The sequence below is a fragment of the Rhopalosiphum padi genome, chromosome 2 (assembly GCF_020882245.1).
Source record: "Rhopalosiphum padi isolate XX-2018 chromosome 2, ASM2088224v1, whole genome shotgun sequence".
In the NCBI taxonomy this organism is placed as follows: domain Eukaryota; kingdom Metazoa; phylum Arthropoda; class Insecta; order Hemiptera; family Aphididae; genus Rhopalosiphum; species Rhopalosiphum padi.
Window position 1 is genome coordinate 23,582,976 of NC_083598.1, and position 17,736 is coordinate 23,600,711.

Consider the following 17,736-nt stretch of genomic DNA (forward strand, 5'->3'; position numbering starts at 1 on the left):
ATTATTTTTATTCTTTTAACAAAATAAATAATACAAAAACGCGTAGTGTTTTAAATAATTTATATTTATGTATATATTAACAAATTAAATTTTAAAGATGTACCTGTTATTTAAATATTTTCATTCAATTTTGATTTCTTTTTCCTTCATATTATTGATGTATTACTGAGTTTATAGTTATTTATAACTTTTGTATGGTTTTTTTTTTCAAAGGCAACGAGTTAGTTACAGTGAACATTTGACATTATTAAACTTTAAAACAACTTACCACAATTTTAATATAATTATAAGAATATAATATGTGTTCCTATAATAATATTATTACTTTCCAGGTTAAATATATTATGTATGGTGAAATGCATTAGACCTCACCATAATTTTTTTTTTTTTTTTTTTTTAACAAAATTAGAGACAATTATTCTCTAAAATAGGGGTTTCCAAGGCTGCCCGAATTATCGGCAATCAACATGATAATAATTTATGCGCTTTTTAGAGCATCTCCACTCCTCTTTATATTGGTTTTCATTTGCTGGAAGTTAATTTATGTCATAAATATCATGGCTATATATATATATATATATATACTCCTAAAACGATAACATAATGATCAATTTAAATATTATTAATTATTATTATTTATCATGTTATGCTTTTTTTTTTTTTTATCCAGTGGATGTTTTTCATGGTGAGGAATTAGGTTTGGGTCGTGCAATATTTGGTTATAAGGATTCACCTGAAACTTTATTGTTATCAATTATCAAATTATAAAATATTGTAAGGTTAATGTATGTATATATATATATATATATATATATATATTATATGTCACAGCTGATATGCAAATTTTGGTCGATGTTAACATCTGCCAACAATACTAACAGTTGTTCACAATTATTTACTCATGCATGTAGCTAGAGAAGACAACACTTCAAACCAATAAATAAACCATACTAAATTTAATTATTTGTTACATTAGTATTAATTATAATGCAAGGCACTAGAAATAGAATATAAAATATTCATCATTGAAAATGTTATTCCACAAATTTAAGTTGGCACATTCAATCTGATTATAAATTATAATTGAACACCTCAAATTACTTTCACTCTTCCAAAACTTGTGAATACAATTTATAGTTCTGGCTTTTTAAATATTGACAAAACTCACACTAGGCACATCATCCATAACATACATATATATATATAATAATTACTTATATCAATAATAAATACTGTGAGTAAATAATATATGTATAGCAAGATCAAGTAAATTGTAAATATTTTATTTTATTTTTTGTAAGTTTTTATTTTATATAAATTTTGTTGTACCTAACATACTACAATATTATTATAAATCTAAACATCTATCGATAGCATTGGATTACAAGTAATCCATATTTTTATAATAAAATGATAAAAAAAAAAAATAATAATAAATAAGTAAATAATAACTGTATAAAACAATAAATACTACAAATATTTTTTAAAATTTATTAATTAGTAATTACATAATATATAAGTGACATTTTAAAATGAAAGGTTCTATTAAGGTTTATTCAAACACATAAATATAATAAAATAATAATTAAAAATATTATATTAGTTAATTGGTTTGTTATTATTATAATAATCATCATCAATCATCACTGGGTTGGAATTTAAGTTTTAACTTTTATAATAAATCAGCATCTGTAATATTAGCAGCAAGCAACAGGTGAATTTTATTTTAAGCGGATTGTTACCTCTGCCACAATAGAATTTTTTTATTATTGTCTTAATGTTTATTTTTGTTTTTATTAATTTTTTAACTATTAATATTTAATTAATAAATACTATAATAATTGTTTTTAATTCTTATAAATGCAATTTAGTATTTGAAAATAATTATTTGTTGACAAATTTATTTCATTATTCATTTATTTTCTCGATATTATACATTTAAAGGAACTCAAATATTTTATTAATAGTAATAACTATTATTTATTGAATAAAAATATATTGTGGCAGTGGTGCTATCCTTCAGTAACAATGTATGTTCTAAGTATCTATAAAAAGTAATAATCAAAAATACATCAAAAAATTATAAACATATGCCTATAGACAAATTCATATTTAAAAAAAAAATAATAAAATAAGTAGCCCAACAATATTTGATATAAAGTTATAATAATAATCTAATCAAGAAGTTTTGTGCAGAATTTGTATTTTACACTCCATTGTACAAATTGTATTTATTTAAATTTTATTCCTTACACAATTTTGTTTAAATTATAATGTTTTATCTTAAGAAAAATATGATTTGGAATTCAACATCCCATGTAATACACAACTTTTTATTGGATGTACAATACTTTTATATTTTATATACGTATATAAAAAAAAAATATATATATAAGATAATCTTAATTTGTTTTACTAAGTGGAAAATTATTTGAGATAATTATGAAATGTCAAAACATTAAAAAAAATTATTCTACCCATTATTTTTCTTTGTTGTCAATATTCATTTATGATAGAAATAGTCCTGACAAATACCTGGTTATTTTTGTCTGGTATATGGTGCATTGCGACCTCCATACCGACTACCTTGATTGCCAGTCGGTTTGGATGGTCCACTACTACCGCCAGTATTGTAATTTTTCCAGCCACGTCCGCCACCACTTTGAGAATTATCTAAAAAAAAAAAATATTAGTTACAACTTTGAATAAATACTTTACATTTATAATATAATTGTATTTTCACCTTGTGAATATGAATTTCCTGAGTAGTAATCATCATTACCCCGCCTCCATTATATGTTGCTACACCACCATACCTATAAAATATTCATTCAGTTTTATTATCTGACATAATTGATTTATTTAAATAATTTATAAAATTAATAAAACATAATTTACCCAGAATCAAAATGGGAATAATGAGAAGAACCAGAATCACCATAGCCACCGTTGCCAGGATAAGCATTTGATCCTTCCATTGCTGATCGAGCTCTATCCAATATGCTCATTACTTTGGCTTTTCCTGGAACTGGAGCTCTTGGCATACGAGGTGGCTGAGGCGGCATTTGGCGAATAACTGCAGGTGGAGGTGGTGGAGCATGAATTATTGGTCCTGGATGACGAACAGGTGGAGCACCTCCAAATTGTTGCATTTCACGTGCTTGTTCTTGTGCAATTTGATCATTATGGTCGGGTATCAAAAATTTCCTAAGTTCTGCAAGTGCATAAGCAAGACGAGCATAAGCTTCAGCAGGAGGAGCATAAGCAGTAACTTGGACATGGAGTTCATCAGCAAGGTGCGCAAATTTTGGATTTAATGAACTTCTCATTTCATCTTCCTATAAAATATAAATATATTAATCAAAAATGTTAAAAATTATAAGCAAAATATTTTAAAATGGAATATGCTATAAGAAATTTGTTGCAACTAAATATATTTTAATACATGGTTTAAATACTGTTTCTTTAAATATAACATTGTATAAATGATTAATTTTGAGTAAATCACCAAACATAAGAATTTTAAATTGTTTAAATACTGTTAAAGGTAAGTATTATTAAAACCAAACACATACTTTTTCTTTGTTGCGCATTGATCCTTTGCCCAATATTGCCATTTTGGTCATAGTATCTTCTTGGAGACGTTTTAAAGAATTTCCTTTAGGTCCCAAAAGTTTACCAACAAAGTTGAACTGAAAATGTAAAATAAATTATAATATTTATGAAAAATTATATTAGAAAATCATTAATAAATTTATGTTAAAAATTAATTTTATTTTAAATATTTAATACCCTTGGGAATTCTTTAGCTGGAACCATAATTTTGGCAGATAGTCGAATAGGTTTATCGCTATTTATGTCCAAATAAGCTGATTCTGGTTTGCCATTGGTGTTTTGTGCTCTGGCAATTTCTAGAATAAAATAAATTGCAAATATTACACATATCATTTATGGCATCAGTAATTTTTAAAAATGATATTTTTAAGTCTTATTTTAAATTTATTAAAATATTACCTATAAACAATGTAACATGATTTCTCAATAATATATTTAAGGAATTCATTTATACGGATGAATAGTGTGACGTCACATACAGTATTAATCCTTATCAAAATTTCATTTTGGATCCAAACAAAACAAAATACACATTTAAAATGTAAATAAAATAAAGTTAGTTTGTAAGTTAGTATTTTAAAACAGAAAAATCTATTAAATCTATTCACAAAAAACAAATGTAAAATAAAAAAAATGATCTAAACTGTTTTAACAAACAAAATTAATTTAATAATTAATTTTGTATACATTTTAAATAGGCATTTTAGTTTTTTTGGATCTAAATGATAACATTTATGTCTTGATAATGTGTATAACGTAGGCACTATTCAAGCATATTTACTTGTTACATCTTTAAATGTTGATTAACAATAAATAAAAATCATAATCTCAGTTACAATCAAGTCTGTGATATTGTACATCAAGTTGAAGTTTGAATCTTGTTTATATGTATCTATTTATTTGAATCAACTAGATTTATATTAAATCAGTGTAAATTAGGGTACGACTATATATGCAAGGGTTTAAATGATCTATCTTAACTAGGTATAACTAATTAATAATTATAACCTAATCAAATTTGATTGTAAAGTAGGTATGTTCTATTTAAATGCATTGTATACTCCTAGAGTTATTTCTAATGCATATTTAAAATATAAATTGACTAATTTTAAGTAAACCAAGTTGATAATAAACAGAATTAATAGTAATTTATATGAATTTAACTATAAAAGTTAACTTATTGGAATTGAGGTAAGCCAGTTAAAGTTACATATTATGTATTAAATGAGTCTATTTGTAGGAATAATGTTACCTAATTCTATGAAAATTAGAATGTAGTTAATAATTAGTTACTACCATACAGAACCAGTAATAGTTAGTCCAAGAAGATAAGACAAGTATTGAAATGAATGAAAGTCAGATATTTGAGGATTTGAACAGTCTATAAATATCTTATAACAAGAGATTGAAAATCCAGTTTTTGTTTGAAGGAAAAACTCACAAGTTATGAAATTACTTAGAACTATAGTACTATACTAATCACCAAGTTACTTTTTTAAATTTACATATTTAATATTAATTTTACCAATATAAGCAAATGTTACATTTATAAAAAAAAAATGGACGTAAAATGGTAAAATCTCTTGTACACTGGGAAAAATATGTTTATAACTACAACAGCACGTACAAATTACCTTCCGAGTATGGACTTGTTTATTCAAAAGAAAAAAGAAATATCTGGGATTTCTTGTTACATACCTAGGTACGAATAAAATCAAACGATGTTGATAAATAGGGTGACGCACATACGATACGACTTGCGACTAATAGAAGTCATAAAAATGTATGTAGGTACCTATGATATGGCATCATGAAAAATAACTAACCTTCGTCGATGAGCTTCATTGTGTTCTGATGGGTAGAAGCGTCCAGAGCATACTTTTCCTTGACCAGGGCCGACACGTATTCGTTGGGCTTGGACTCAGAAGACATCTCTCCGTTGGCGCCATCGTTCATCTCGGTCGAAGACATGTTGTTCGGGCAACGGTGGTTCACTGACAAACGCTAAGGACACAGCGAAAAGGCAAAATAATAATAGATTTACAGTCGGCGTGACGATGTTTGGACTTGGCGGCGTTTCGCGCTTAGTGCTTACACACGAATTGGCAACAGTAGGTCGGCTGCGTCAAATTGTGTGACGAAAAGGTTAACGGTGTTTGGAGTGACGCGATCAGGTACGCGGTATGCAGAAAAGGTGCAAAACGTGATATACGAACGAAAGAAAACGCACTATGTCGGCGAACACACGTAAAGAGAGAGTTTGGTTAACTGGGCAAGTAGGCAACGCGCGTTGAAAATGGCCGACAACACAATGATCCGTGAACATGAACGCCGTGCCGCAGTTCGTATGTGGTGGTGGTAGTTTGTGGCGGGGTGCGGCGGGTACTCGTCGGCGGGACGGGCGAGCGGGCAGCATGACGCACGAAACGGTGTGGCGCAGCGTTTTGCAACGGCGGTGAAACGTTTGTAAATAATGAAAATCGATACCGCGCGACCGACGAAAAGTACCGCGTGCATGTACGCACAGCGCCGTGGCCCACAGATCGCAGCACCGGTTACGCGCCGAAGAATTTCGCAGTTTTCGTTATAAACCCGTTATCCTGTGGGGTGGCACGGTTCGATGCGCGCAGAGTGTATCGACCCCGTTGACTCGCGTGCCGTCTACGCGTACCCGCACCCCACGACCCATCGACACGACCGCCGACGTGTCACTCCGCACGTCCGTGGCCCGCGTACGCGCTTCAACGGACTCGTGGACCGACTCGGAGCGATGATCTGGTAGGAGGAGGACATTAATTTGAATGTACGCCAAACAAATATTGGTTTTGCTCTTACATTTTACGAATCCATCGTTTAAACCATATTGTTTAATTATCATTTAGAAGTGTTGTAGTATATTATTATAACGTATAATTTATATGATGATCTGCGACATTATACGCACCGAAGACAGATCGTCCTCCTCGTGATGACTATAATAGGTACTGAGAGTGGCGTAGCCAGGATTTTTTTTTTTTGAGGGGGGGGGGGGGTTAATAAAATAAAATAAATCTACAATCGTGGTAAAATAATAAAGCAATTGAATGATAATGATTATTAATTATTATCACCATTGCAGTCGATAACGTGAATTCGGCATATAGTAAAATACATTTTACCACGATCTTTATTCTATGACCACGAACAAATGATTGTATTCCTATATTATCAACATTATATTTTTGATATAAATACGGCCAAAGGGGAGGAGTTAACCCCCCCCCTACCCTGGCTACGCCACTGACTATACTTACTAGTTACTATATCAGTCCTGAAAGCTCTTGACCTTTTCTCATAAGCGCAATTTGCGGAGGGGGGATAATAGTAACAGATATCCAAAACCTTGAGATAACATTATAAAAAAATATGGAGGAGCTTCAGCACCAGTGGCACAACCAGGGGGGGGGTTAAGGGATTGTAACCCCTCTCTAAATTTTTTCGACGAATAGTATAATAACCTATGTATACTTATCTTATGTTTATATATTGTAATAATGTAATCCCTCTCGAAATTATTTTCTAGTTGCGCCACTGGTCATTCATATGTCCTATCTGGCTAATAAGTGTGCTGAAGCCAAATACTTAGTGTTCCTACATAAACTGATTGATAGATCCATTGATGATCCTTCTTTATTCTCACAAGTGAACTTCAAAGTTGATTCATTTCCAGCAACATAAACTAATGAAATAATGAGTTCCTTTTGTTGTTCCCAGTTCCCTTCCACAACAACTCACCAACTAAAACCGATTAATGTGTCTGGTAAATTGAATGTTTTTGAATTTTGTCATTTATACATAATAATATGTAATACGTGAAATGTAATTACCTATTGTTTTTATTATTATTATTTAATTTTTCCTAATTATAAATTATAATGTTAATCATATCTCATTCCAAATGACAGAGGCGCAATTTCAATGCAAAAACTAGGGTGCTGAACATTGGCGCAATTATTTCTAAAGTATTAGAGGGGCTGCAGCCCCAGAAATAAATACCTAAATTAATTTACTTACTTTAATGCTTTCCAAAAAACTAGGAGTTCCTGAAAATTGTCTGGTTTATTTCATTTTCAATAGTAGTAACTGTACGAGTACCTACGACTGGATACTTTTTTTGGTATATTAAAAATACTAAATAATTTTTTTTTTGTCCATTTTTAATCTCCAAAATAAAAATAAAATATCGGACGATGACGGCCGTAATGGTATTACACCATTGGCCGCTGCCGTATGCTTGCATAATATTTATTAGATAAAAATATAATTATTAAATTATGAATATTGCGAAATAAATTTTATATTTATATAATTTACTTTTGAATAATTCTATACGTCATATTGCACAAGATGTATATCACTATCTTATGCTAAAATTATTATTAAATCTAAAATAATAAAAAAAAAAATTGGGAGGGGGGCTAAAATACATTTTGAGGGGGCTAACTAAGGGTCTCATACAGATATTATGTACTGAGGAATCGCCCGTAAAATATACATAAAAAAAAAGTATTACCATGATTTCAAATGTATCCTATTATTAAATAATATACTTTATTTATTAAAAATGTTCATAATCTAAGTTAAAATGGATTTAAACTACCTAGTTGTTATTAATTATTATAACAACAATTTCCAATTGCACACACTCAGGCCGTTGATATATATGTATAAAAGTATAAAAGTTTAATTGCATCGATATTAATACGATATAATAAATATGAATTGCATTAATATAGATTTAATTAGTTTTACTTTTATTTAGAAGGTTATGTATTATATAGTTAATTAAATAATAGTTTAAAATATATTTTTAACAAAAACTGTGGAATTATGTATGTTTGTGTTTCGATATTTGGGTAGAAGGACTTAGTTCCTTTACTACCCCCATTGGATCTGTTCAGACAACAGTGGAGCGGAAGAAGGAAGAAAGACGATTTCCGGCACCGTACTCGACCAACAATTCTATATTTTTCCCGGAAATGGTATAGCGACGGACATTTATATTTCGTATTTGTCTTGTCGTTCCCATGGCGCACGGCATCCGACCACAGTGGTGCTACGGAAATTTGATGTGGGGGTCGGATGCAATGTGTGCAAATAAGAGGTACTGGATTACCAATTAAATAAAAATTTATATTTACATTATAATGGTTTTACGAAAAATGAAAATTATTTTAGATAGGTATTATTTATAGGTTTTTATAATGGTCAAATACTCAAATAGAGGAATTTAACTAAAAAGGATTGCTTTCGTTCTTATATATTACTCGTACTGAAAGAACATGTGAAACCTTAAAAAATATGACTTTTCACTCCGTATTCGACATTCGTTCAGTGTACTTAAAACGAGGGGATAAAAATAATACTTACACGAAGTCGTAGGTATTAAACTCCCGTCGAGTCAAAATGCTGAAATTATTCCACTGTTATATGTATATACGTCATAATATATTATGTATAATATACGAGTACAGCATACTTCCATTGGGATATTGGATCGTAACATTGGTATTTTGTCTGGAACTTCCATAATATTAAAATTCAAAATGTTTCCATGTTTTGTATTATATTCTGTAAATTATTATAATATTATAAAACGGCTCAATAAGTAGGTACGTATGGAATTTTATAATACCTAGTGTATAGTATAATAGTAGTGATCAAATATGTAAAATCGTTATTTAATATTAATTGATTAATTATTGCAATGAATATATATCATTATATACAGTAGTTGTTGCAGAGATATTTTTTTTTTAGTTCAATATACAATTTGATAAACTTTAGGCGATGCAGTTATAAAATATAAGCTAGGCATAAAAACACGAGAGCAGTCAAGTTTCATTAAGAAAGACTGTTGGGAAGGATGTGCGTCTGCAGTTCGTTTACTGTTGTAGTAAGAAATATAAATAGTAGGTATAAGCATAATAATATATTAATATAAGCATAATATCATGTATAATATATGCAGTATGCCAGTATGCACATCGCGTATACAATGCGTATATATTCGTTTAAAAGGAAAAAACAAGTTGTTTTCAAAAGATATAATATTTTGTACGCAAAATTTTACTAACATATGTTATTGTTATATAATATTATATATTGTAGTTGTGTAGTTGTTACTACATACCTATATTTTTCACACACAATTTTCGTAAAATGTTCCTACATACATTTTTTCTTATATCTATACATGGCACCAAAGCTGCCTTACAATGTAACATTAATAATATTATATTATTCAACTGAAATATTTATTGTTTTTTTAGACGTTGCTTTAACGTTAAGAAAACACTTTTTTTTTAATAATAATTGGGTGTTTAGCTGATTAGTGGTTACACAATACTTTTTCGCTATAGTAAAAATCATCTATAACATTATATAAAATGTAAGCAGAAAAACTATAGAATACAAAATGTGTTACACTATGTAATACGTATGTATTAATATAATATACCAAATGTAATGTATAATAATATATTTAGTATATTTTAGTATACATAATTATTTAATTAATAAAAAAATATTTAAAAATTGGATAATTCTAATCTTAACAAATTAAATATAATTTTGAATAGCTAATTAATTTTAATTTAGTGATATCTGAAAACCTTTCATTAGTTTTTACAATTAATGTATTGATGATTTCCATTTAGAATCTGTGTACTTTGTGTCTTTATCCCCAGAAATTCCAGAAGTTTTTTGTATTTTAGACTTGATTTGCATAAGATAATGTTTCACTTATTACATTTTTCATAATTTTCTACAATTGAATAAATGAAGTTTAAAACTTCTGATTTATATTTAAATATAATATTAACGAGTCTAATATAATAATTTCATTATAATATGGGGGGTGACAGATGGAAATATTTTTGACTTCTTGATTAAGTATATTAATTTTTTTTTAGATTTTGAAAATAATGATGGAAATCAAAAGTGTTATAAAAAAATATTTTACATTCCTTTATATAATCAACAGATTGTTTTAATATAAAATTAAGCTTGTTTGCATAACAATGAACAAACATTGCATTTATGTATTTTGCCTTAACTATAGTGACTGTAAACTATTATTATATTGTTATGTTATATCACGTCTCATCTGCAATTATTTGTGTTATTACAATTTTTTTTTAAGTTATATTTATACAAAAATAATAAATACCTAATAAAGTAATAAAATACGTTTTAAGCTAAACAAGTAATAGAACGGTCAAAACTTATATCAATAAACCACAAAAATCATTTTTTTAACGCAACACAACTATAAAATAAATCTGGAATCATAATAGTGTTTGCCAGTTATTAGTTATCTAATAAAAATGAAAGTCTTTTCAGTTCTTCTATTATTATTTATTATCAACCATGAAAGCTTTTTTTTGCGGGTATATGTTGATAACTCTTGAAACTATTTCATAGAAATTGAGACTTTTTTAGAAATCTAAATTATCATTAAAAATACTCGACCAATTCACCGAGTACAAAAACCCATTCATAATTTTATAGCTGCCCTTACATAAAGAAACGGATTTATAGCCAAGAGGTTCAGAGTCCAATATTGTTAAAAAAAAGATAGCATCTTAGGTCCATCTAAACCTGTTAATAGTGAAAAAAATGAAAAATTTAATTATTGAAATAAAAACATTTTTTTTTTTTAGAAAAATATAGAAGACACAAGTGACACCATAACTTATCACAGTCTATCTCTTTCTGACAAAATCGGTACTTGGTAACTACGACAGGATATTGTGGACAATGGACATACAGTCCATATATCAATGTGATTTCTATGTGCTTGACCAACAATAAAAAATTAGTTTTACTCTTCAACTAAACGTAAATATGTCATGTTGCACGTGGTTTTGTGATTGAAAACAAGTGCGTTGACCTTACATCTAGTTATCTAAATCAATTTTATACATTTATAATTAGTAATATAAAAGTGAATAGATAAATACAATACATTTAATTTATAGCAGCAACAGTTGCAGTAGGATATAAGTTTTAGTTTTAAAGAAATTCTTCTTTAAAAAAAATCGCGTTATAATCTATATTTAAAAAAATATTATATGTTATAAAAACTTTCAGGTAAGCTAAATGAGGTTTTGAGAAACTAAATCCTAAGCCCCACACAATTTGCACTTGTGTATCATTACTACCGTTGTACTTGAAAAACAGAAATATTAAGATTAATTGATATAGGTATTCTGTGCAATAGACGTCGTAATCATTATTATCACAAAATGCGTGTTATTACTCATTATAATGTTAGTCGACACCGGTTGATAAAAAAAAAACAAAAATACATTGAGTTATTTGCATGAAAGGGTCAAAGGACTCAGCATGGATTTTTCAAAATATTACAGGATTTTTGGGTAAATTTAAATTTACTTTAAAATACTTTCTTTGATCCGCTTATCACAATCGCAAAATGAAAAACATTGAATTTATTATTGGTATTTTTATGTTTTATAAATATCTTAATTTAATTTTTGAAATTTTAGTGTTGATTAGTTTGTCGTTTAACATTAATTTAAAAGTTTAATGAGAAAATAAGAACGGAAGATAATAATCCAATACAATGGCTGACGGTTGGCACAAGGTATTATTACCAGTATTACCTATACAATTATTTTCTTAAGTTTGACGGTTCTATTTCTACTGTAGTATAATATTATTAAAAAAACACGTTATTCTAGTCTGTTTTGTATGAGTGTAATTAATAATTTTTATTATTTGATTTGCTATAAAAGATATACGGAGACGAACGAGTGGTAAACCATATTATTATAGATTGTTTAAATAAAACTACGTAATTGTTAATTTCACGATCGTGGATCATTGAAAAACTTTCGGGCCTTTATAGTACCCCTTTCCTCCGGCTCCGAGCTTTTCTCTCCACGGACCTGTATCTGTCGAGTTCGCTGCAAAAGTTCTTGTACAATAAATGACATATTTTTAATAAAACACCTACGTGTTCCCACTATCGTACACGCACGGTGTTTCGATATTGTTTTGCCAACTTCCTTCTTTTTTTCACCATCAACCGCTACGTACACATTACTTGTGTGTACGTAGAAATGTAGAAGAATATTATATTATTAATAGAAAAAATGTAAAATAAAATGTATACAATTATATTTCTTAACGTATCACTTATTCGCTATAGTGCTGTGTGGTTTGAGGGTATCTGAGCTGACAAAAGAATATTATAATTTAATATTATATATTATATTATGTTATACAGACATACAGTTATACTAATATTATACATTATTATTTATTATACAAGGTTTACAATTATAAATTAAAACTTTAAATTATGCAACAGTTCACTCAGTTAGAATAGTTATTAGAATCTACTATCTATAACTATTTATTTTTGAAATTAATATACGCAAATCGCACACATTTTGTCTGCAATAGCGTCAGTCAAAGGTCTCACCTTTGATGTAATAAGACAGTCTCAACTCAAAATCATAGTTTGAGAAATTCAATCTGAAATTGAATCTGTTCCCAAATGGTTAGTTTTAAAGCTTTAGTTTTAGAACTTTGTAACTGTTTATGTTACCCGGAGCTTATTATTTTTATATTAACCCACTTAGTTAAATCTCAACCAGACACCAGAAGCCGGGATCATAGCATTTTCAAAATAAATATATTTTATATATATTATGATTAAGTTTTAACTATTTGAAAAATATCATAAAGTATTAAAGTGTTTATACAATTACTTAACCAAGCCATCTTTTTTTATTTTAATTTTTATTTGTATCAATTTTAAGCATTTGCTAAAGTCGTTACATACAATAAATATTCCATCTGACTTATAACGACTATCACTGATGATCAGTTAATTAATTCATAGATAATATTAAGGTTGGGGTCGCGACGTTTTACAATTGCTCATTTTATATGTGCAAAAGTGGTGTAGTTTCAATCTAAAAAAGAATTAAGTATCTATTATATGTGGATCGCTGTAAATTGGTCGCGAACAATTGATCGCCGGTGAATTGATCGCGGGAATATAGATCGCGAATTCAATTGGTCGCCAGAATAATTGATCGCCAAACGAACTTTTATAGTTTTTTAATTATTTTAATACCATAGGTATATTTCCGATTTTTATGTTTATTATTTTAGAATATTCAAGTATTCTTATTGATTTATTTTTAAATAACGGACAGTTAATCTAATTTAAATTGCGGTCAACAGATATAACAATATATAGGTATTCTATAAAAAGTACCATTAAATGATATACACACGAGATCATAAAGCTGGCGTGACAATAACTTCAATAAGCTTATACGGCCGTTATCGACTTATCGTCATCTATATTCCGTTGGTCATACCAATTTTTCATTATATACTTGTGTTTGTTAGTCGATGCTGGTGCTGTATTGTGCGTGCCGACTATTTTTTATTGTATAATAATGGAATTTATTAAGAGTGAAAAAGGCAATTATAAATTAATTTATAACAGTATATGTGTATTTTTGAAAAATTTGGAACTGAAAAAAAGTCTATATGAATAATATAAATATAATATAATAAAATAGTATAAAATATATTTTGGAACTTGTAATATTATTAACCCTTTTAGTGTTAAGGTGATATCAACATAGCCGTGATTAAATTGTTATTATTATTATTTACTATACATAATATACCTATTTATTATATTTTTAAATTAAAATTAGCGTTTAACTGTCCGTTATTTAAAAATAAATAAATACGAGTAGAAATAGAATAGACATTATAAGAATATTTGAATATTCTAAAATAATAAACATAAAACTATGAAATATACCTATAGGGTAATAAAATAATTAAAAAACTAAAAAAGTTCGTTCGGCGATCCATTATCCTGGCGACCAATTGTATTAGCGATCAATTCGCCCGCGATCAATACACCGGCGATCAATTGTTCGCGATAAATTCACCAGATACCCTATTACCTATGTTGCATAGAGTTTGTATTAACAAATAATATTCCGTATCTTAGATTTTTGAAATATCGAGCACAATGTGTAATTTATTATAGTGCCCCCCAATCGCCAAAACGTATTTAGTATTTTAGTTTAATTAAGTTGATAATTAAAAAAAAAAAAAAAATAATAAAAAAAATAATGTAATACTCTTTAGTCTTCAAACTAATTTAAATTATGGTTATTAAATTTGTTAATAAATTAACAATATAGGTAATTAATATTTTGTTTCCAGTTCCTAATTGTAGGTAAAAACTCCCCGCTATTAGAAATATTTTTCTTCGTAAAAATTTATTTCTATAAAATGTTCATTTCCTCAACAACACAAAACGTAATTTGTTATTTCAGGATAGTTATTAGCACAAATCCCCCTGGAAAAATAGATTTCTAAATATTATTCTTATGGCCAAATTGGACACCCCTCTTTCCCATGACTTATCACTAATTACGCCAATACGTGTGTGGTTTTCGATGTAATCCGACATTGAGATTAAGTTTTTTCTCGACCTTCTCGAACCCAGTCTTTACGAGCCGTCACAACCAACACAATATCTTCAGTTTAGTTTCGATTAACCGCCGTCGGTTCATTTTTCCGGTCTGGTTAACAAAGCATGTGCGGGGTAATACATATAAGTCATACAACCTCGGGCGGCAACAGCAATTATATTAATTTTAATTTAAAGGATAGCTCAATGTCGTCTTTTAATTTTGTTTTGTTGCTTTTTCTAAGTCAGTTCATCTTCTTCGTATAATAAAAATATAGCGCATATCATCTAATAATTCTGTATTTAAAATAAAATGTAAAGAAAATGAAATTTTAAGTTAATACAAATTGAATTACAGTAATTCTGAATTACCTATGTTATTAAACTATTTATTTTCTGTTTGTAACACATAAGACTATATAAGAGTAAGAATATGTAAGTATGTAACATAGAATTAAAAATTGTGCGTTTTGTAGACAAAATGTTGTGTTTTTTTAGCTTTAATATTAGAGTGAAATGAGTGAATGATTCTAGTATTCAACTTAAACGAAATAATATTAGCTATAATTTACATTTTAGACTTAAATTAAAATTTTAATATTATTTATAGATATAATAACTCACTTTAAAATAAAAATATTGATAATAGCCTTTGAGGTGTTCTAGATAATTAACTTTTATGATAGGCTAATTAATTTTAAATTGGTTCTACTAAACGTGAATTTTTTTATGTTAAGTGTAGATCAATCAAAATAGTTTTCTGACCTACTGTTAAATATAAATTTGTTTTACTAATAGATCTAGATATAAAATAATCAGCTGATATTCATCACCATGAAATAAACATCGGCTTAGTAGAGTTAGTAAATATAGAAAATCAGTAATAATTTCAACAAAATATGAGATAGGTTGTAAAAAGAAAACACATCATTGTAATATCAATGCATTCATCGCTCCACCCAGAATTTAAAATTATTTTAAATATATGATAAATTGATAAGTATAACAAGTATAAGTATAATATATTTATCTGAAGATAAACATTTTTCAGCAATGCTCTTTAATATTCTTAAACAGATTTATTTTCGAATTGGATGGAGTATTAACTTTTGAATTCGTAGAGTTTTATTTTTTAAGAAAGGAATATTGGTTGTTTAACTTTGAATTGATTTAAATTATCTTCTATTTTTAATGCTTTGATAGAAGACTATATAGATGAGTAAATTACATTAAACATTGAATGAAAGCCTTTATTTGGGGATTATATTTTTTAATTAATTTATTATAATTATATTAATATGAAATAATGAGATTCTCTTATGACTTCTCTCCTAATTAGTCTATCAATGTAGAAATTTCTCTTCAAGAAAGTCTGCAAGTTCGGTTAATGTACTTTGATTTTTTTTTTTACTCCTTAGGTACCTATTACTTAGTTAATAATTTAAAACAATCGATAGTTTTATTTTCATGGACATAGGTAATTCTAACAATTCACGTAAATTGTGAATTATAAGTCTGTATAAATATGTATTACAGCATTAATTAACCCTAGTGTTTAATCGAATTTAATCTTTAATGCTACAAATATTTGGTAACGAAGATCCTATTTTCTACATTCTACAGAACAGGAGAACGTACACTAATATTTGTATATACATATTTTAGATTTTGAGTGGACGACGGACGTATGAATGTATCTATTGATTTTACAATAATGAGTGTTTCTTTTGTGTTTATTGTTACTTGTTGGAGTGTTTTTTAAAAGTCAAAAAGCTAAAAAAAATTAATAGAAGGTAACTGACTGAAATCATAAAATATTAGGAATATATAGTCACAATTTTAGTTATTTTTTGTTATTTAAAAATACTATTTGTAGGATCTTGAAACTTCTCTTTAGTGTATATATTATTATTTACTACATATACATACAATAATACAGTAATATTATTATAAACCTGTGATAACTGACATATGGAGGTTACTGGTTTTTTGATCGTCATCTGCGTCAATTTTTACTACCCAGCTATGACGCCTTCGTTAATTATCAGAATACGTTTATTAATTTTTAACGTTATAGTTTCTAGTATAATATAGGCAATAACCATTACCCATGATGGCAAATACCTATTTCCTAGTATTTTATGGTAATATAATCGTTAATGTAGTGCACATTATTATTTATTATTTATTGTTTAGTCGTAATTATAAATTATATATTTATGAGCGCCATATACTCAAATAACATATAATTTATACTCAATGATATAATACGTATATTATAATATACAAAACAATAACAACAATGCAAATAACGTCTGATATCGTGTCTTCCGACCGTAAGTGGTTAGGTAACCTAGGTAGGTACCTACCTATAAATTCACATATTTAGCTATTATTATACGCCTATACAGCTAGTATAATTAATAATTCATTAATCCACGTTGTCCGAAAAGGTACACCAATGTCCAAGGATTTACTTTTAAATTTCAATATTATTGAATTCCCTGCAGAATAAAACAATAACAATAATACACTTATAAACTCATTACTCAGGTAACGGCAAAATTATGCTTATCAATTTGTTAAAACACATTATGTCT

The 17,736-nt window shown here is 27.9% G+C and overlaps 1 protein-coding gene across 1 annotated transcript; it reads right to left on the reverse strand.

Annotated features, from left to right (window-relative positions):
- Nucleotides 1–1,267: 1,267 nt before the first annotated feature.
- On the reverse strand, nt 1,268–5,964 carry LOC132923204 (KH domain-containing, RNA-binding, signal transduction-associated protein 2-like). Its single transcript, XM_060987058.1, is given in 7 exon segments — nt 1,268–2,673; nt 2,744–2,783; nt 2,786–2,816; nt 2,899–3,338; nt 3,576–3,692; nt 3,793–3,911; nt 5,442–5,964. Coding segments are annotated over 7 exon segments (1,026 nt in total). The 5' UTR covers nt 5,587–5,964; the 3' UTR covers nt 1,268–2,539.
- Between the last annotated feature and the right edge of the window lie 11,772 nt (nt 5,965–17,736).